This window comes from Ailuropoda melanoleuca, chromosome 2 (assembly GCF_002007445.2).
Source record: "Ailuropoda melanoleuca isolate Jingjing chromosome 2, ASM200744v2, whole genome shotgun sequence".
Taxonomy (NCBI): domain Eukaryota; kingdom Metazoa; phylum Chordata; class Mammalia; order Carnivora; family Ursidae; genus Ailuropoda; species Ailuropoda melanoleuca.
In genome coordinates, this window is record NC_048219.1 from 31,349,911 (window position 1) to 31,371,396 (window position 21,486).

Genomic DNA, 21,486 nt, shown 5'->3' on the forward strand with positions numbered 1-21,486 from the left:
GTGAGAAGATCCGGCTCTACGTTGGTATGCTGAGCACTCCTTTATGTACCGCATCTTGGCAAGATGTGGGAAGAGAATGAAAATATCCCAGTAGTCCCAAACTGATCGTTAATTATAATCTCTTCCCATGGAGTTTACAATCTTATTAACTGGGAGGCAGGAAAAGCAAATGGACAGGTTTGCTCTTCACCTTTTTTGCAGACCTTTCTGTCATTTACTAATGAGCAGTCGAGGAGGCAGAAGCAGGCAAGAGGAGGGAGAGGGAAGCTGCGCTGCTCCACACGCACCCACTGCAATCAGTGACAAAGACTCCGTTGATGGTGACGCGGACACCACTTCTGTTTACTGAGCGCCAGTGCTGTTCCAGACACAGGGCTACGTGCTTTCCTCATACGTTCTCTCACTTAGTTCTCGCAACACCCTGTCAAAGTGAGGGGTCGTCATATCTACTTCATATATCAGAAAACAGGAATGCAGAAAACGTTAAGTGGCTCGCTCGCGGTGAGTTAGTAAGTGGCTCTGGCATCTGAACGCAGTCGGTCTAAATTCTCACGCTCATGCTTTTGCACCTACAGGACACAGGTGAAAGAATCATTAGCACCTGTAATTAGTGAGGTCATCTCAGTTAACCACCTCATTTTACAGATTTAGAAACTGAGGCACAATGTACCGGCCACTGATACTTTAAACAGCAAGCAAGAAATAGATTCAGGAATAAACAAACAAACAAAAAGCAGAACCAGACCTCTAAGTATAGAGAACAAACTGCTGGTTGCCAGAAGGGTGAGGGTGGGGGGGGGGAGATGGGCAAAATGGGTAAGGGGAGTGGGAGATACAGGGTTCCAGTTATGGAATAAGTAGGTCACAGGGATGAAAAGTACAGCACAGGGAATGTAGTCAATGGTATTGTAATAGCATTGCATGGTGATCGATGGTAGCTATGCTTGTGAACATATTATAACACAGACAAGTTGAATCACTCCGTCGTACATCTGAAATTAATGTAATATTGTGCACCAACTATACAAAGAGAGAAAAAGAAAGGAAAAGAAAAGAAAAGTAAAAAGAGAGTTAGGCTAAGAACTCGTGTTCCTTATTGCTCAAACCATTGCTTTCCTACTTCATTACAAACAATCTTGAAGGACAAGGCTGAGCCAAGGCAAGAGGAAGCAGAAAATAAGGCGCTGCAAATTCCCTTCTTGCACACTCTGCATGGAGCTCTCCATACAGCATGTTTCCTACTGTTACCTATTTTTTCTCAAGTAGACTCTAAGCTTCTTGAAGGTGGGAATGGACCCTCCTATTTCTCCAAATACCCTAGCGTGCAGCCTCCTCCTTCTACACTAGTGTCCGAAGCCGTACAGCATATAGAAAGCAGTATCACGAAACCGTAGAGCTCCAAGACTGGTATGCATTTTTATTCTTCCTGTCCTTCCTTGAACAAATATTTGTTCATGCGCTGTCAAAGCTGGATCCAGGGACTCAGATGACGTCTCTGTCTCTTGGATGGGCTCTTTCTACATACTAGATGACCACTTGATGCCCATAGTTCCCAGCAACTTCAGCAGAAAGAAACTATCTTTTCTAATAGGTTCTGAAAGAAAATCTTCAGAAAGAACAATGATTGCCCTAACGCTGTCATGAACCAATCCCTAAACCAATCATTGCAACTTGGCGGATATGGTGCCCTGGTTGGCCTGGCCATGGTACATCCCCACGGATTCCCATGACTTGGGGGGGGGGGTTGAGATCATCCCCACCTGAAGCATATGAAATGTGTCCCAAGGAAAGAGAGGATGCCATGACCAGAAGAAACGGTACAGAGGGAAAGCAATAAACTGTTACAAAAGTGCCTCCTGCAGAGACCATAGATCAAGTGTCAAATGTATGAAGCCCAATAAGACACGGTCCTCCTCCCCCGCTCTTCCCCCTATAGGCAAACTGTTCTTAAACTAGTGAGAAAGGTAGGTAAATAAGTAGACAGGGATCACAACCTCGTATGACAAGTGGGAGGCGAGAAGGAGGCGCAGGGAACTCTAGGACAAGTAAAGGAAGTGGGCTATGAATCATCAACGATGAACAGGTACTCACTGGTTGAAGGGGGTGGGGAAGGTCCTTCCTAGCGAGGAAAAAGAAATACTTTGTTCAAGTCTTTCATTTGATCTTTGGAGGCCCTATGCAATATTCCTGCTGGTAATTATGCCACCTCTGGCTGAACACCATTTAGGAACACTCATCCCCTCACAAGACAGCTTTTTAGGCAGCTCTCAATCATTAGACAGTTAGTCCTTATGTTGAGTTGAGACCTGCTGGCACAAATCTTGTTTGATTGATAGACATGAATGTGTCTGGTTCAAATCCGATTTAGTACCGATACCGGAGCCTCCTGCAGCCAAGCAAGTTTGGGGGAGCCATCTGCAGTGGCGATGTCTGGGATCAAGCCAGCTGTCACAGTCCCACAGCTTGTCTAAGGCAAGCACAGTGTGGACAGGATTTCCAGTGTAAGGAGACAGGTGAGTAGCATTCCAGTGGGATAACAGCTGCGCCCTGTCAAACGGAATGTGCAAAACAGTCACCCAGGAGCTTGTGAGAATGCCGACTCCTCAGCTTTTCCCCTAGAAGCTGTCTTTCTGTACGTTTGGGATGAGGCTCAGGAAACTGCATTTTAAGCCAACCCAGTAGCCCAAGTAAATTTAGTGTTTGTAGGAATATCTGTTGATTCATTTAGAAAAGGTACAATGTACTCATTCATCCGTTCATTGAGTGAATATCGACTGAGTGGGTACGTGCCAGGCAGCGTGCTAGCTGCTGGTGACATGAAGGTGAAAAGATAATGTGCCTGACCTCGAGGTACTCCTCATCTCTTTGGGAGAGAGACCTACAAGGAGTCGGTGACAATAGTGTGGGAGAGCCAGTGTAATGGCCCTTTCTGGCAGGGGATGCCCACATCTGTGTTGGGGAGTCAGGTCAGGTTTTAAAATGGCACTTGAGCGGAGACTTAGAAAGTAGCAATGAAATTGCTAGGAGAAAGAATGTGCAAACACACACAGGGATTTAGGGACTGGCAATACATGCGGAACGACTGCAGGACAGGGCTTTGGGAAGAAAGGCAGGGGGTGGGTCCAGTAGGGCACTGGGGACCAGACCGTGGCATTTGGAAGAAAGGGAATGGGATCCACAGAAGGGCAGGGGCATAACATGGCCACACGGACATTTTAGAAACATCACAGGAGCGGCCACGTGGAGGACGAATTTTAGAGGGGAGCCTGCTGCAGGGCCTGAGCTGGGGGAGGGGGGGGTTCAGGTGGGAGACAGAGGGGCTGGAAGGAGGGCAGGGGCAGGGAGGATAGAGAGATGATCATGGAGAGGGGTGAGGGGCTGTTTCGGAAGTGGGACAGATTTGGTGATTCCGGATGTAGGTCATGGGAAGAGGGAGGAGCCTGGGAGGCTCTGGAAACATCCACAGCCTCGTCTCTGTCAGGTCGCTGCCTGAAACGCCACCTGGTGTGTAATGGAGACAAAGATTGTCTTGATGGCTCTGACGAGGATGACTGTGAAGATGTCAGGGTCCCTGAAGATGACTGCAGCCTGTATGAGCCCATTCCAGGGTCGGAGAATGCTGCCTTGGGGTGAGTCCTGCTCTCGCGCTGTTTGGGCGCAGGGAATGGTTGCTCTTCAATCCTGAGTATTATTTTGAGGACAGAAGAGGGTCTGTCTGCAGTGCGTCCGGTGAGGCTGCTCTCACTGTCCCCTGAGGTGGAACATTGGTCCCCTCGGGCTACTATGAGAAAATGCTACACACTGAGTGGCTTGTAAGCAACAGAAACTTATTTCTCATAGTTCTAGAGGCTGGAAGTCTGAGGTCAAGGGGATGGTGGGGTTGGCTGCTTCTGAGCCACTCTACTTGGCTTGTCAGTGGCCTTCCTTCTGTGTGTCTGGGTCCTAATCTCTTTTTGTTTTTTAAAGATTTTATTTATTTGAGAGGGAGAGGGAGAGAGAGAATCTCAAGCAGATTTCTTTCTGAGCACAGAGCCCCACAGGACCCTGAGATCATGACCTGAGCCAAAATCCAGAGTCAGATGCTTAACTTACGGAGCCACCCAGGTGCCCCCTAATCTCTTCTTATAAGGACAGCAGTCACATTAGATTAGGGCCCACCCTAATGGCCCCATTTTAACTCGATTACCCACACAAAGACCCTCTCACCAAAATACAAATTCTGAGGTTTTGGGGTCCAGGACTTCAACATCTAAATGTTAAGGGGACACAATTCAGCCCCTAATACTAATGAAAGGAGATTTTGTTGATTTTGAAAGTGACGGTGGGATAAACACAGTAGAAGCATGAAACAGTGAGGTGTTAAATTGAGAAAAAGAATTCCCTCCTTATTGGCAAAAAGATCGCAGACCATGACCTTGCTCTGATGTGATTCAAAGGAACATTTAAATACACTTCCCAAGTGTGCTTTGCCCACACTGAACACTGACACCAGCAGGATGGCCCCTCCTCCACTCCCAATAGCTGACACTTTGACTGTTTTTCATTCTGCTCAAGAGCTCAGAAGCCTTTCCTGATGTCCTTTTTTTTTTTTTAATTTAAGCATGTTCCAGTTTTTAAATTTTTGTTTATTGCTACAGAAGTAATACATGTTGGGGCACCTGGGTGGCTCAGCTGGTTAAGCAGCTGCCTTTGGCTCGGGTCATGCATGATGCCAGCTTCCTGGGATCGAGCCCCACGTCGGGCTCCCAGGTCAGCGGGGAGCCTGCTTCTACCTGTCCCTCTGCCTGCCACTCCCCCTGCTTGTGCTCTCTCTGTCAAATAAATGAATAAAATCTTTTAAAAAAAAAGAATACATGTTTGAGGTAAAAACCCAAAGTCTTCCTTTGCCCTGCCCAACTTGCACCCCACCCAGTCACCTCCTCTCACTTCCCTTCCTGGGACGGACCCCTGTCAACAGTTTGGTGTAGGACTTTCAGACCATGGAAACAACGCACTAACAATGTACATTGTATGGAAGATATGCCTATATGTATTGTGCGCGATAGACTTAAGTGTATTTTACATACATGGGATCACACTACACATTTTGTGTGTTAACTTGCTTTTCTTTCTTAATAATATACTTTGAAGATTTCCTCCCACATTTTCTATTCTTTTTCTAAGCAACGTAGTGTTCTATACCAGGGGTCAGCACACTAGGGCCCGAAGGCCAAATTCAGCCTGTTGCCTGTTTTTGTAATGAAAGTTTTATTGGGATACAGCTTTCACCCTGGAATGATGGGAGTTGACTATATGCAACAAAGACCTATGGCCTGTAAAGACTAACATATTTAATATCTGGCCTTTTATAAAAAAAAAAGTTGCTGACTCTTCTCCCAAGGTATAACTACATGAAAATCTGACTACTTCCTATTGAAAGATAGATTGTTCCCATCATATCCTCTTATAAACAATGCTGCAACGAACATCCTTGTACATTATTTTTGTACATGTATTTCTGCACAGATTTCCAAAAAGTGGAATTTCTCTCTGTCTTTTCATTTTCACTGGGGCTTCCACAATCAGCTTTTCTAAAGATACATACATAGGCTTAGTAACCTTTTATGCTTAGAGGTTATAGTATAATCTAAGGACTGATCATTCCTTTGAGTTTTTGTTTGGCCCACCAGAGAGCCTATATTTATAAGCCAAAGGCAGAAACGTGTTGAATGGGCAAGAAGACAGAAAAGTAAGGGGCAAAGTAAAGGGAAGGAGCCCAGATTTTGGCGTCAAAAAAATTTAGCTGTGACTATAGGCAAATTACCTCATTTTTCTGAGCTTCAATTTCTGCATTTGCAAGATTGTCATGAGGTTGAAAGTTAATGTATGCTAAATGTCTGGTAGAGTATGTATTCAATTCACCATAGCTATTACTGCATCATTTCCATTAATACGAAGAAAGAGATGGAGAGAGAAGGTGAAGAAGGAAGGTAACATACCTTGAATTTCTACTATAGGCCAGGTGCTCTATAATTATCCATTTATTCCTTCAAGGCAGGTTTTATTCATAGTTAACCCCCTGCTCATCTTCTGCCTTTGTGCCTTTTCACGGAGGAAATGAGCAAATATGACAAATGCTATGCCAAAGGTAATCACTGAATGCCATGGGAATACAGAGGAAGGAACAACTGTCTGTCTGGGATAATCAAAGAAAGTCAGATAGAGGGGGCAATGTTTGAGTTGGGTTTTAAAGGCTGAATAGGAGTTGAAGAGGCAGAGGCAAGCAATCATTGTATTATCTATTCCATAAGAGGCTTTGATTGTTAGGCCTTGGATCTCTTAACCAAATCGAAATGCGTCTGTTGAGTTAACCTCTATTTTAGAAAATGAAAGCCGTATTTCACCTGTGTACCACTGTTTGTGCCTAAATATGGTTCAACCATCTGTAGCCTAAAATGCAGAACCTGGGCAGATGGATGCAAAATGCCCCAGAGGGTTTGGAAAGCAAGGGAAAGTATTTCTGGAAGGGCACTGGGCTAGGGGAGAGGAAGTACCGTTTGTGGAGTGCCTAATATGTACTGCAACTTAGCACTGACAGTCGACATGTCAAATCTGTTTTTTACCCACAGAGCCTTTTCCTGAAACAGTACAAACAAAACCATCAACAGTAACGTTTATTCAGTACTTAGTATATGCTAAGTACTTTCTGGTTCCTTTCCATGTTGTAACTTGCATTTAACTCTCTGAGGGCAGTAGTATTAACTGCTTTTTACAAATAACTAAACTGAGGCACAGAGAGGTTAAATGACTTGCCCAAGGTTGCACAGCTAGGTGCAGCAGAGCTGGGAAATGAGCTCAGACTGTCGGGCTCTGTGCTTGGAGTTTTGATAATTGTACACATTCCTCTGTAACTCACACAACACATTTTTGGGAGTGCCTTCTCGTGGGTGCACTGTTCTAAATGCGGATGGAGCTGTCAGCTGCTCTGGTCAAAGGGAACCTGGGGGCCTGGCTGAGCCCACTCAGATTTCGTGTTACCCAAAGTGGAATCTAAGGTACTTTGAGGAACCCTAGGGGTCCACGGAACACAGTTTGAGAAGCCACCGCTTGGCCCAGCAATAACATCTTCCAGAGGAGGCTATCTTTGCCTTTCCAGTGTTTTCTCTCTCTGCCTTTTTGATTTAGGTACAACATTCTGACCCAGGAAGAAACTCAGAGTGTGTACGACGCCAGGTATTATGGGGGCCAGTGTGAGACGGTATACAACGGGGAATGGAGGGAGCTTCGATATGACCCTGCCTGTGAGCGTCTCTACTACGGAGAGGATGAGAAGTACTTCCGGAAACCCTACAACTTCCTCAAGTACCACTTTGAGGTAATCTGCACAGGCCGCTCACAGGTCACTGTAGGTGGGGGTGGGGAGGGAGAGAGGCCTGTTGCTGGAGATGGACTCCTAGCTTTGGAAGATTCTGTTTCCTGTAGAGCTTGCTGGTGGCTGAAGGTCCCTTTATATCTGCCCCTACACACGCTCGGTGCTGAAGGGCACTGACAGGCAAGGGCACGGCCAAAAAGAGGCAGAACAGAAGTGTGACCATCCGCCTACCACATCTTGGCTCCATTCCATAGTCAATGAAACAGATTCGAGGTCCAGTCCTCTGGGCTGCTAGTCAGAAGGCCTATTTCCAATTGTGCTCTGTTAGAATATGAGTAGTTGAGACCTTGAGCGGCTCACTGCCCCTCCCTGGGCCCAGTTTCCCACCATGTAAACTGGCGGTCAGGACAGGAGGTAACTGGGCAGGGCTCTGAGCCCCGGGCCCCCGTTTCACCAAGAACAGCTGTCCACTGATCATCTCCTTTCTTCCTGTTTTTTTAAAAAATCCAGTAGAGTTAACCTACAGTGTTATATTAGTTTCGGGGTACGATATAGTGATTCAGCACCTCCACACAACACCCTGTGCTCGTTGTGATAAGTGTACTCTTAATTCTCTTCACCGGCTTCACCCATCCCCCCCCACGTCCCCTCTGGCAACCACCTGTTTGTTCTCCACATTTAAGAATCTTTTTTTGTCTCTTTTTTCCTGTGCTCATTTGTTTTGTTTCTTAAATACCACATACGAGCAAAATCACATGGTATTTGTCTTTCTCTGATAACTTTCCTATCTTGGTTTTCCATATGTGATTTTGTTTACAGGAAGGTTTCTGCTGCTAAGAAGGGCTTGCAAAACGCTGATGATCCCTCAATTCTCTCCATCTCTAAAATTCTGTGCTTTGCTGGGCACTGGAGCACCGCATGGCTCTCCCTCTGGGGGAGATGTCCACGCAGACAGCTTCACTGGATACTCACCGGGTGTCAGATTTATATTCCCATGCAAATCCTCTCCTTTAATCCTCGCAACAACACAATGAGGTAGATATTATCATTGCCCCATTTTAGATGGGAAAAAGGCCGAGAGACTTAGAGGGATAGTGTCAGGCCCAAAGGTCTACTGCAGTAGGTGGCAGGGACAAGATTCAAACCCAGATCTAGCTCAACGGAGCCCGGCCCTATGTCGATTAGAAGGGAAGACAGATTATACACATTATACGCATATAGTCATACGCATTCCATCTTTACAGAGAAATGGTAGGATCCAAAGATTCTGAACAATTAGTCCCATCGCCCCTCCCCCAACTTTCTCAACAGAAGACTAGGGATGGCAGGACAAGGCCAGGCTTATGGCACCTCCCCCCGCCCCCACCTGGCTTCCACCGCTGCTGGCAAGCCTATGGTAAGCTGAGCTGGAAGACAGACAAGGCCATTTCCCTAACCTCGAAGGTGGTCTGGGGCTTACGTGTCCAGCAAGACAGCCTAGGCTATGCTGCGGCAACAAAGGATTCCGAAATCTCTGCGCTTTAAAGCCACAGCTCCCTGTGCTATGCGTCCATCCCAAGGCGGAAGGGGGGCTCGTCATCACAGACACTCGGGACCCAAACTCACGGAGGCTCCATCTCCACACAAGCTGTTGTGATTGCCGAGCGAACCACTCACGCGCTCTTGAGCCTCGCTTCCTCAGCTCAGGCCAGGACCGGGACCGCGCCTCGGTTCAAGCTGGCAGAGACACGCGGCCCCACCGTGTGCCTGGAGTGAAGTCATCCCGCGTTTGCGGGCGGCACGCGAGCAGACCTCTGCCTGGAGGTCCCACCCTCTGCTTGGCTTCCTTGCCCCTTTCCTCCCAGACCCGCACCCAGACGTGGCTTTCTGGATGTCTCCATTGCAGAGACAGGCGACCTTCTCTACAGGAAGGATAAGTCAGCTGGAAAAAACCCGTACTCAGAATACAGCATTTTATCAGAATCATGAGTGTGTGTGCATATTTAAATAACTATTTCAGCACGGCTGTTAAGCAATAACTAAACTAACTGCTGTTATGTTTGGTATTTTAGTGAGTGAGCATCAATCCAATGCCTGGAGTAGCCTTTTAAAATAATTAAGAGAATCTGCTCTGTGATATTTTACAGAGCAAAGATTTAAATATTAAGCACAAATTGGAATATAACTCTATGTGCACAAAGCTAACATCTGTTTGCTCCTTTTCAGGCCCTGGCAGACACTAGACTCTCCTCGGAGTTGTACGATGATGCACGTGGCCTTCTTTCTAAAGTAAAAAATGACAAGTCTGTGTCGGCCGGAGTGTCTGTTGGTGTGGGCCCCGCAGGCATCCCTGTAACAGTGGGCGTGGGTGTATCCGGGTCACGAGACTCTTCGCTCTCGAATGAGTTAAACAAGTATAATGAGAAGGTATTAAAGCATAATGCCTGTGTCAAACAGTATTCCATAATCTGTACTGAACACGTGTTACCTTAATGGCATTAAAAAGTACAGTAGTAATTGAACCTGCATTTTCTTGTGTAATTGGAAATGCCTGATCAGTGGTAATCATGTTTGTTTTCCTTATTATGTTTTTGCACACAGAATCATCACAAAGGGAATAAAATTGAGTGATAAGAGTAGAACTCTTATCGCCTCGCCCCATTCTTTTTCATGGTTACCTGGAGCAAACAGGGAACTACTTAGAATAGTAATGTCTTAAAGAGAAACAGCCAGGCCCTGTAAACTAGGTTGGGAAGAATTGGAAAGCAAGCCTGGCTTTTCGGAATAGATTGGAGGAGTGGTATGCTCCATCAATCATTCATTGATTCATCAAACTTTCATCACTAACTTCCTGTTAACCTGAGCGATCAGGCAATGCTTCCTTGAGGAAGGGACATCCACCTAAACCAGGGTTTAAAGACTAGTCCAGGTTGTCCCGATGAAGGCGGTAGAAGTCAGTGAAGGGTATTCTGGGCCTGGGCACCGGCAGTGTGCAAAGGGCTGGAGATGACAGGTTGCCGCACGCTAATTTGGGATTGCAAGGACTTCAACCAGCTGACGCACAGGGTGGGAAGGGAGCGTAGGGAGCAGTGAGGGTGGAGAAATCGTCAGGGGCCAGAGAGATATTTACTGAATTGATTCAAAGTTTACCAAAAAGCCTCAACAATATTGATGTCAGCACTATGGATTTAGTTGGGGCTCAAAAATTATTCTGCATGATGAAAATACAGTTATGAAAATTAACTGATCAACAAATATAAATTACATTCTGGAGCTTTGCCACAAGTTAGCAATCGCCCTGAAGGGAAAGTACTGTTTTGAGATCTGGCCATCACATGGCTATGTGGACTTTTCTCAAAGCGGATGGCCTTTCCAAAATTTCACTATCACTTTGGATCAAGGTTTACTTGGAAGTAATGCCCATATACAATCCTCTTCCTCTTATTATTTTTAAGAGAGAGGGAGAGAGAGAGAGAGAGTGCAAGAAAGCCTGAGCAGGGAAGGGGCAGAGAGAAAGAGAGAGAATCTTAAGCAGGCTCCACGTCCAGCATGGAGCCCAACCTGGGGATCTATCTCATGACCCTGAGACCACGACCTGAGCCCAAACCAAGAATCAGACACTTAACTGACTGAGCCACCCAGGCGCTCCAATCTCCTTCCTCTTAAACCAAGCCAATATAACCCCAGTCCTGTCTCTTTTTATTATCTTAGGAGCCTGCTTTACTTCATTACTTAACAGTACAAATTACAACTAGAACATAAGCTCCATGATGGCAGGGGCCTATCTCATTCAAGATTATGTCCTCTGCTCCTAGCATAATGCAAGTGACTACAGGCTCTTACAGATATTTGTTCAGTAAGTTACATCAACAGATAAGGTTGGCATTTCATGTCATCAAAAATATTCCTAAGCATAATTGTGAATGAATACCGAATACTAGTATATTGCTAGTATAATACTAGGTTGCATCACGCAGTGTTGTAATTAGAGCAGGGAGACGTGTGGAGGTCACAATGGGCTGGGGGCAGAACAGAGTGAGCAGCACCATGAAGCACCCTGCAGGAACCAGCCCAGTGGAGTTGAGGAGAAGGGGACCTGAACAGGGGCGGTGCGAACAGAGATGCAGGCATGGGAGAGCAGCCAGGCTATTATGCCTGTAAAACAGAATAATACGAATGCACTTATGCTCATGTGTTTATATGTAGATACATGTATTTTCCGCAGCTACTAAATACTACCTTCCGTGTTATTTCATGTAGTAAAATGTATACTCTCTTCTTTTCCCTTATTCCGTGGTGGTGGTTGCTGGCAGAAATACAACTTCATGAGAATTTTCACAAAGGTGCAGACTGCTCATTTTAAGATGAGGAGGGACAAGATTGTGCTGGATGAAGGCATGCTGCAGTCATTAATGGAGCTCCCGGAGCAGTACAACTACGGCGTGTATGCCAAGTTCATCAATGACTACGGCACTCACTACATAACGTCTGGATCAATGGGTGGCGTTTATGAATATATCCTGGTGCTCGACAGAGAAAAAATGGAATCACTTGGTAAGTGGAACAGAAGCTTTCCACACACAGCGGTCAATGCACACGCCAGGATGTGGTTTGCCATTTTCTGAGCACTGACTATGAGCCATGTGTGATCTCGCTGGGCACAACCGTGTAAGGTAACATACCTAACACTTGTGTGGGAGGTGACCTAGTGCAGTGCTGTGATTAGAGCAGGGAGACCTGTGGAGCTGACAATGGACTGGGGACACAACAGGAGGAGGAGCCCCAAGAAGCATGTTGTAGTAACCACCCCAGCTGAGGATACTATTATTTACAGGGAACTGAGGTCCAGAAGGGTGAAACGACTTGCTAGGAAGCATCACAAACAGGATTTGGACTCAGACTTGTCTGGTTCCCCAAAACTGTGTTTTCTATGGCACTACAGTTACCTCTTAGATAACAAACAATATTTGGGATTTTGTTATTTAAAATGTTATAACTTCTCAATATAGATTCTTAGTGAACGGAACTGCCATATAATCAGTCCATGGTGCTAGAAACCTGGAGTCACCCCACATGCCTCCTCATCCTTTATCCCTGTAGATCTCCAAGAACCTTCCGTTCTGGCTCTGGAACAGCCCTCACCCGCCCCTCGTCTCCACCTTGACTCCCGCAGTGGTAGGCTGGGTTCCCACCTGTCAGTTATCACCTCAGCGGCTCCTGAATCTAGGGGAGGGCTCGCCTCTGCAATCCATTCTCAACAACTGCTCCCAGAATGATCTTTCTACTTTACGCATACATTGATATCACCTCTTTGCCTAAAATCCTGAACGGTTAAACTCCTTAGCATGGCGTCAAGAGCCTTCCTGGTCTCACTCCGAATGGCTAGAACAGTGATTCTCGAAGTGTGGCTTCCAACTGCGGCATCAGCATCGCTTGGGAACCTGTTAGAAATGTAAATTCTCAGGCTCCCATCCAATCCTACTAAATCAGAAACTGGTAGAGGACCCAGCGGTCTGTATTTTGACAAGGCCTCCAGGTGATTCTGATGTTCACTACAGTTTGAGAACGATGGACCTAGTCGATTAGTGAGTAGATGGCTGAAAGATCCATCCATATTTCAAAGCTAAATTCAAACTCCCAGTTTCGAGAAGTTTCCCCGACTGCACCAGCCCAGGCTGTCCATTTCTTTCCTTCAGCACACTTATGTAAATTCCACACTCTTTAATCTTCAAAAGATAATTTTCCAAATTGTAATATTTTTCTCATCTAGATAGCAAGATCTTTGAAAGCAAGGATTATGTCTGACACTTCTTTATCTCCTTAGCACTCAGCTCCGCACTCAGTACGTAGAGAGTGTATAAAACAAGACATGGAATTGGAAAGGGGGCATTAATTTAGATTCCTGGTTAGGGTCGATCATTAGTCCATCCATCTATCCATGTATTCATTCTTTTATAATTCAAATATCTCTTGACTCTCTATTATGTATTTGTGCTGGAGTTACAATGGTGAGCAAATCTAAATACGGTCCCCGCCCTCCTGCAGCAGAGAATTTCCTTCCTGATAGCAGGTCTTCAAATCAATGTATGGATCACAAACAATGTTTTAAACAACAACAAAGGAGAGAATAGAAAACAGCATAAAGGATTATAGGTAGTGAATATAAGATTGCTTCAAGAAATTTCTTTCCTATTAAATGAAGACATCCATACACGTATGGAGTCAGGATACAAAACAGTTTATGACAGGTCAATATAAAAAAGGAGTTTGAAAAAGTTAATTCAAGAGGGTCTTTTTAGAATCATTGAAAAATGTAAGGAAGGAAACATGGTTAACTTGGTTGAGGACCTACTAGGTTCCAGGTGCTGTTGCATACATTCTCATTTCGTTTTCTTAACAACATTTGGAGGTTGCTATTATCCCAGTTTTAGCCCATAAATGCTGAGGCTCCTCAGGGACATTAATTACTTCGCCCAGGGCTGCAGGAAGCTGGCGTCAGAGCCCTGGACCTATGATCTTTCCATCATGTGGTCCTGGGTAGAGCCTTTCATTTGGGCTCTGTCTTTGGTGTTGGATTACTAATTAATCGCCTGGGGTGTCTCATGGCCCCTCCTCTTTAAAATCTGTGAGGCAGAAATGGGCTTCCAATGTGGTTAATATTCAAAAGGAGCCCACCAACAAATTGTCCCAGGGATAATTACCTCAGCTCTGTTTATAGAAAACCATATGTCGATAATAGCACAATTTGCTATTTGTGAAGAGCTGATTTTCTATAAATCCGGAAAGTTAGTGTTGCTTTTCTATAAATATGGAAATGTGCTAATCATCACCTCATCTGCTGGAGACCGTTAATAAATCAGAATTCCATTTACATATTAACCTACAAAGAACAAAAATATCTACCTTCTCTCCTTTTGACAAATAGAATCACGCACACCCTTCTCTCCACGTTTGATATTTGTCTAGTTTCTTCTTTGTCTCTGTCATCCTCCGTCTCTCCCTTTCTCTTTAGGTGCCTTTGTTTCTTTCTATCTGTCTTTCCTCTTTGTTACTGTCTTTTTCTGTGTATCTTTGATCCATATCAAATAATATTTATATTTTACAAAGTGCTTGTTTCTAAGAAACACCCCGTGTGGTGTACGTTCATGTCCTCAAAGAGATGAGCTTGGTATGGAACGATTTAAGTGAACACACCGGCTGGTTTGCTCTGGAGGAATCTTTTGTCCTTGGGTTTGCCTCAGATCCTCTCTGGGTTCACCCTAGAGGATGCACAAGGCTGTTTTCTTCTAATGTATCCTTTAGATAAAACGCTTCTCCCTCAAAGACAGCATGCAACCATGCATCAAAAATAAAAGGATGTCTTATAGTTTTCAGTGTACAGGTCTTGTAAAAGTCTCTGATATGGCAGGACATTGATGAAAGAAATTGAAGAAGATACAAATAAATGGACAGCTATTCTGTGCCAACCAACTGGAAGAATATTGTTAAAATGTCCATACCACCTGAAGCAATCTACAGATACAATGCAATCCCTATCAACATTCCAATGACATTTTTTTTCAGAGAACTAGAACGAATGGTTCTAAAAACTGGGCAGAACCACAAAAGACCTCAAATAGTCAAAATATTCTTGAGAAAAAAGACCAAAGCTGGAGACATCACACTCCCTGATTTCAAACTACACTACAAAGCTAAAGTAATAAAAACAGTATGGTACTGGCATAAAAACAGACACACTGGTCAATGGAACAGAATAGAGAGCCCAGAAATAAACCCACACATATATGGACAATTAATTTATGTCAGAGGAGGCAAGAATATCCAATGGAGAGAGAAAATTCTCTTTAATAAACAGTGTTGGGAAAACTGGACCAGTATTTTACACTATATCAAAAAAATTATTATAAAAAAAATCAACTGAAATGGTTTAAAGACTTGAGTGTAAGACTTGAACCCTAACACATCAAGAAGAAAACATAGGCAGCAAGCAATTGGTCTTGGCAAATTTTGGATCTTAAAGGCAGGGAAAGAAATGCAAAAATAAACAATTGGGACTAGGCCAAACTAAAAAGCTTCAGTTCAGTGAAGAAACCATCGACAAAATGAAAAGGCAACCTATGAAATGGAAGAAGATATTTGCAAATGATATATCTGAGAAGGGGTTCATACTCAAAGTGTATAAAGAACTGGTACAACTTAAGAAAAAAAAATAAACAATCCAATTAAAAAGTGGGCAGAAAAACCCAAGGACATTTTTCTAGAGAAGACATACAGATGACCAACAGGCACATGAAAAGATGCTTGACACCACTAATTGTTAGGGAAATTCAAATCAAAATCACAATGAGATATCACCTTACAGCTGTCAGAATGGCTCCTGTCAAAAAGACATACGGGGGCCTCTACCTTTTTTTTTTTTTTAATGATTTTTTATTATATTATGTTAGTCACCATACAGTACATCCCCGGCTTCCGATGTAAAGCTCAATGATTCATTAGTTGCGTATAACACCCAGTGCACCTTGCAATATGTGCCCTCCTTACTACCCATCACCTCTATCTTTTTTAATTAGTATTTTCATTTTCTCTGTATAGATACTGAGTTGTGGAATTGCTGGATCATGTGGTAACTTTATTTTTTGAGGAACCTCCATACTGTTTTTGCATATTCACTTTTTTTTTGTGAGAACATTTCAGTTTTATTCTCTTAGCATTTCAATTATGTGATACAGTGTTATCAACTACAGTCACCATGTGATACATCAGAACTTACTCATTTTATAACTAAAAGTCTGTACCCTTTCAACAACTTCTCCCTATTTCTCCCACCCTCAGCTCTGGTAATCACTTTTCTGTTCTCGGTTTCTATGAAGTTGATTTTTTTTTTTTTTTGGTTCCACCCATGCAGAATTTGTCTGTCTGTGTCTGCCTTATTCCACCTATCATAATGTCTTCCAGGTTCATGTATTTGTCCCAAATGACAAGATCTCCTTCTTTTTAAAGGCTGGATAATATTCCCGTCTGTATCTGTACCACATTTTCTTTCCATTCCCATTCATCTGTTGACTTACATTGTTTCTGTACCTTGGCTAATCTGAATAATGCTGCTATGAACATGGGAGTATAGATATCTTTTCCAGATAATGATTTCATTTCCTTTGCATGTATTCACAAAAGTCGGATGGCTGGATCATACAGATAGTTGTATTTTTAATTTCTTGAGGCGCCTGCATTCTTTTTTCCATGGTGTCTGTACGAGTTTACGTTCCCACCAACAGCTCACAGGGTTCCCTTTATTCCACATCCTCAACCGCATTTGTGATCACTTGTCTTTTTGATAATAGATATCCTAACAGGTGTGAGGTGAGACCTCACTGTGGCTTTGATTTGCATCTCCCTGATGATCAGTGATGTTAAGCATCTTTTCATGTCTGTTGGCTGTTGGCGTATCTTCTTACTTAATCTCCCAAAGATCTGTAAGAGGAAAGGTTTCCTTACTTCTAAGATGAAGGAAACAAGGCTGAAAAGCTTTATGACTAGTAAGTGAGAAATATACAAGTTATTCTGAGTTATAGTCCAGGCTTCTTTCCCTTTTATCCCAGCTGCCTTTGTCCAGACTCACAATCTGGGAATAATTCTGACTTCTTCCCTCTCTTCTCACGTGTCTCATTAGTCACCTCAGTACCTACACTCTAGGCCTTCCTCTCCATTCCCATAACTATTGCTCACCAGGTTATGCTGTGTTTTCTCTGCCAGCTCTCTCCATCCATGTCGACATGTAAAATGAGAAAAGTATCAGAGGTTAGTGGATATTCCATAAATACCCTTAGGACAAAGATGGTAGAGGTCTGCTCTGGACTCCTGTTTTGTGGCTAATGTAGATAGGTCCTAACACATCTGTTTCAGCTTCTGTGCCCTTCGTCTCTCAAAACGTAACAGGAAATAGTGTCCTATCAGCATCTAAGAATCTAAGTAAATCTGATTGGATACCTTTATCAGGGATGCTGTAACGGAAACCATGCATGGAACAGAAAGTAAATGAATGGTCCTCAAGTCTCTAAAGGTTCATGATTATATGGATTTTGGCCATTTGAAAGGACTCTGCAGAGACCTTACAGAAAACGACTTCTATTGATGCTTTGCCTGTGAGGGAAACCAGCAGCACTGCCTGGCCCCGTGAAAGCCAGCAGGCAGTGTGGTAGTAAAAATATATTTTCCAACTAAATTATCGTTGCTTTTCATGTAGACGCTGCCATCTGAAAGCTACTCCTTTATGTCTCTGAGTCTCAGTTTTCATGTCACTAATATATGGACAATAAACTACTTTCAAAGGCTGTTAGAAGAATTACCCAAGAAAATATTTTTTTAAAGCACTGTGATAAGTAAACACTGTCCAAATAGTAGTTACTATTTAGGATTACAGTTGTAGGTGGGGTCAGTAGGTTGTAAAGTCATGTGATCAAGGACTATGGAAGGAAAACATCTGCTAGTGACATAGTAACAAGGAACCTAGGAGTCAGGCACATCTGGCTGTGCATCTTGGTTCCACCGGTTAGTAGCTGCATGACCTTGATGAGGGTAATTTCTCTAAACCCCAGCTTCTCAAGACCCAAATAGGAATGATAACCAAGGTTTGTTTGAATAATTCTAACCGCATCTTCCATGTAAGTGTTTAGATATGTTTCCCCCTCGAGTGCAGGATAATAGTAGCATAGCACAGTGGTTGAGCACATGGGCTCTGTCACTTACTAGCTGTGTGACCGTGGGAAGGTTATTTAATCATTTTAAGTCACAATTTCTTAACCTGTTAAGCTAGAAGTATTAATGGCATTTCTCTCACAGAGTAGTTATGAGGAATGAATGAACATATCCACAGAAGATATTTAGTACAGTGCTCAGCCTCTAACAAGCACCCAATAAATATCAATTTCTGGAAGAGGTTCTAAATCAGATTGCCTGGATTCAAATCATTTCCACCATTTATTAGCCAAGTGACCTTCAGGCAAATTGGTTATCCTCCTCATGCCTCAGTTTTCTGTTCTTCTAATGAGACAATGATAGTACATACTTCATAGGATTCTTGTGAATATGAAATGAAACTGTGTATGTGAGCACGTGGACCAGTGCCCGGCATATAGTAAGAGTTAAAAAACATTACCTGTTGCTGCTGTACTATGGAGGTTTTATTATTACCACATGCTTTAGTTTATTCCCAGCTTTTCAGTTATTAACCCTATAATATTAACTGCCCTCTCCTCTGTAAAGTGAGAATAACGAGATAACCGGTCTCATAGGGCACTGCAATTGGGCAGCTCTGAAACGCAGTTCAAATAGAAAGGAAATCATTATCATTGTGTCCAGCGTGCAGTGGCCGATGCTTTTGCTGTAGGCTTGGAGCCTCAGCAATCATGCCTTCTCTTCCACCTGCCCATTTTTTTGATCAAGGTCATTCATTTCTGTCCCTGGAACTCCATCCGGTTTTGGAGGGACTGCTTCTCCCATTCATCAAGATCACTTTGAATTCTCATCACTATCTTTCAAAGTGTTAACAACTCTGCCCAAATCAGTGCTTGTGTTCCATCATTCCTCCCCTTGATGGATGCCAGATAACAGTGACCCTGGGAAAGACCCTTCCAGCAAGAGCACAATACATTCTGCCTGTCATTGATCATCACCTTCCAGCTAGGGGCCCTGGACCAGCTGGTCTACCACCTAACTCACAGGGTAGAAAAAGCTACAGAAACACAATTAAAACTCACTAAGGTTAATGTCAATTTTAGTATATGTGATGCCAAAGTGAGCACTAAAGTTGATGTCAATTATAATTTCACATGTTCTTCCTCCCTGCCCCTTCCCTTCCTTTACTGACTCATTCCTTTAGCTTTTCATTCAACAAACATGTATTAAAGCACACAAGCATAGTAAGCACTGTCTAGATACCAACATGGTTCCTCTCATTGAGGGTGCATAGAAGTAATGGGGTTTCTCTTTGTCATAATCATCTCATTATTGTCAGGAATGATTTATTGTGTGGACAACCAAATTGGTTACCACGTAAAATGCATTAATTTTCAAACTTCACTGTACTTAGAGCTACCTGAAATATTTGGTTTTAAATAAAATATATTTACATATAGTAACTCCTAATATTGGTAAAGTCGAACATAGTCACATCTAATATTACAGATAATCTTCCTAATATCTTACGAGGAGGTATGTTAGTATTCTCCTCAATTTTCTAGAGAGAAAGCTGAGGTCCAAAACGCCTAAGTGAATCACTCAACAGGATTCAGTCAGTACTGAATCAACATCTTCTGATGTAGTTTGTAGACTGTCCAAGTATTTATCCCCCCAACTTTTTCTCACACATTCTATCATTCATTCTGATACTGTATATCAGAGGCTTAGGCTGTAGCAGAGGTGGCCAGTCAACATTTACTGAGCATTTCACTATGCGGCAGACACTGAGTCAAACGCTTTAAATGTACTATCTCATTTAATCCTCAAGAAAGACCTGGGATGAAGATACTATAACCCCCAATTTACAAATTAAGAACTGAAGCTCAGTGATGTTAAATAACTTGCCCAAGGTCATGGTGCTATTATTATCTGGTGGAGCCAGGAGTCAAACCCAAGAACCTGTGTTATTAACCGACATGATATAATGTCTCAGAGATGTTTTTTGAAGGATTTTTCAAACTGCAGGTCATAGTCCATTAGTAGATTGTAAAAGAAAGTTAGTGGGTCATGATCAGCATTTAATAAAATGAAATAGAATAAAATAGGATGGAAAATATCAGAGTGCATCAAAGTATGATGAAATATTGAAACTTATTTTATCCGGATGTGTGTGGCCTGGATCATGGAGTCAAGTGTATTGCTTAGTTTTCAGGGTAGTAAAAAAAAAAAAAAGCATTAAAAATACCATCTAGTATGTTCCACTGACTATAGATACGTATCTCATTACTTTAAACAAAGGAAAAATAATCAGTAGCCATAAGGAAGGCATTAGGAGGTATATTAGTTGAGGTTCTAACTAACTGGTTTCAGAGAACCAATAAGATATACAGCTTTATTCTAAGGAATTGGCTCACACAATTATGGGGTCTGACAAGTCCCTAGATTTGTGATTGGCAAGCTGAAGACCCAGGAGAGCTGATGGTTTAGTTCTAGTCCAAAGGTTGGCAGGCTTGAGACCCAGGAGGAGCTGATGTTTCAGTATGAGTCATAGGCAGGAAAAAAGCTGAAGTCCCAGCTTGAAGGCAATCAGACAGCAAGAATCCTTTCTTACTCAGGAGAGGTTCAGCATTTTTGTTCTGTTTGGGACGTCTACTGATTGGGTGAGGCCCACCCACATTAGGGAGAACAATCTGCTTTTTGATCTCACCAAAAATACCTTCCCAGAAACACTCAGAATAATGTTCAACGCAATATGGGGACACAACCACGGGCCAGTCAAACCAACCTATAAAATTGAGCATCCCAGGAAGGCAGACAAGGTAGAAACCTAGAGGGAGATGTAAGTAATCACTGCCAAGACAGGCCTGGGAAGTCTCATCTAATGAAACAGTTTATCCAAATGGCAATGAAAGATGGGAGTTCTAACTGAGCTCTGTGGCCGGCAGTGCTGAGTGCTTCCATGAATATCATCTCACTCAAGCCTCCCAGCTATGCTTTGAGCTGTCTTATGCCTGTTCCCATTTCACAAACAAGGAAAACCAGGCACTGAAAAGTAGAATGCCATGTCCAAGCTGAAACCACTGGCTAGGAGCAAGATGATGTTTGACATGAGGACTTCTAATTCCCAGCTCTATGCTTCTTGGGGTCCATCTGGATATTTTATTTCATTTACTTTTTTATTTTTATTTTTTCACTTCTCTCCTTTTTAAAAAACATCAAACAGATTGTGATAGCTTTGAAAGTGGTTAAATCAGGTTTTAAAAATGACTAAGGGAGGTTTATACTCAATACACTTTCTTAAATGCAGTTTTGGATCAGTTTGATTTGCTGATCAGGAACTGTTACTGGCAGAATTGTGAAGGGTTACATTGCCCAGCTCGAGGTAGTCTGTTCTGAGCTTAGGTACAGTCACAGGGCTGGGAACAAGCGCGGTGTGCTGGCACTTGAGGGCACTCAAAGAGGTGAGCCTCAGAGCC

At 43.3% G+C, this 21,486-nt stretch overlaps 1 protein-coding gene across 1 annotated transcript in view; it reads left to right on the plus strand.

Moving 5' to 3' along the window:
* Positions 1-21,486, plus strand: part of C8A (complement C8 alpha chain) — a 62,975-nt gene that overhangs the window by 18,718 nt on the left and 22,771 nt on the right. The window contains exons 3-7 of the mRNA XM_002930328.4: positions 2,369-2,513; positions 3,482-3,629; positions 7,165-7,354; positions 9,557-9,757; positions 11,644-11,884. Coding sequence (XP_002930374.1) covers positions 2,369-2,513; positions 3,482-3,629; positions 7,165-7,354; positions 9,557-9,757; positions 11,644-11,884 — 925 coding nt within the window. The remainder of the gene's footprint in view (positions 1-2,368; positions 2,514-3,481; positions 3,630-7,164; positions 7,355-9,556; positions 9,758-11,643; positions 11,885-21,486) is intronic.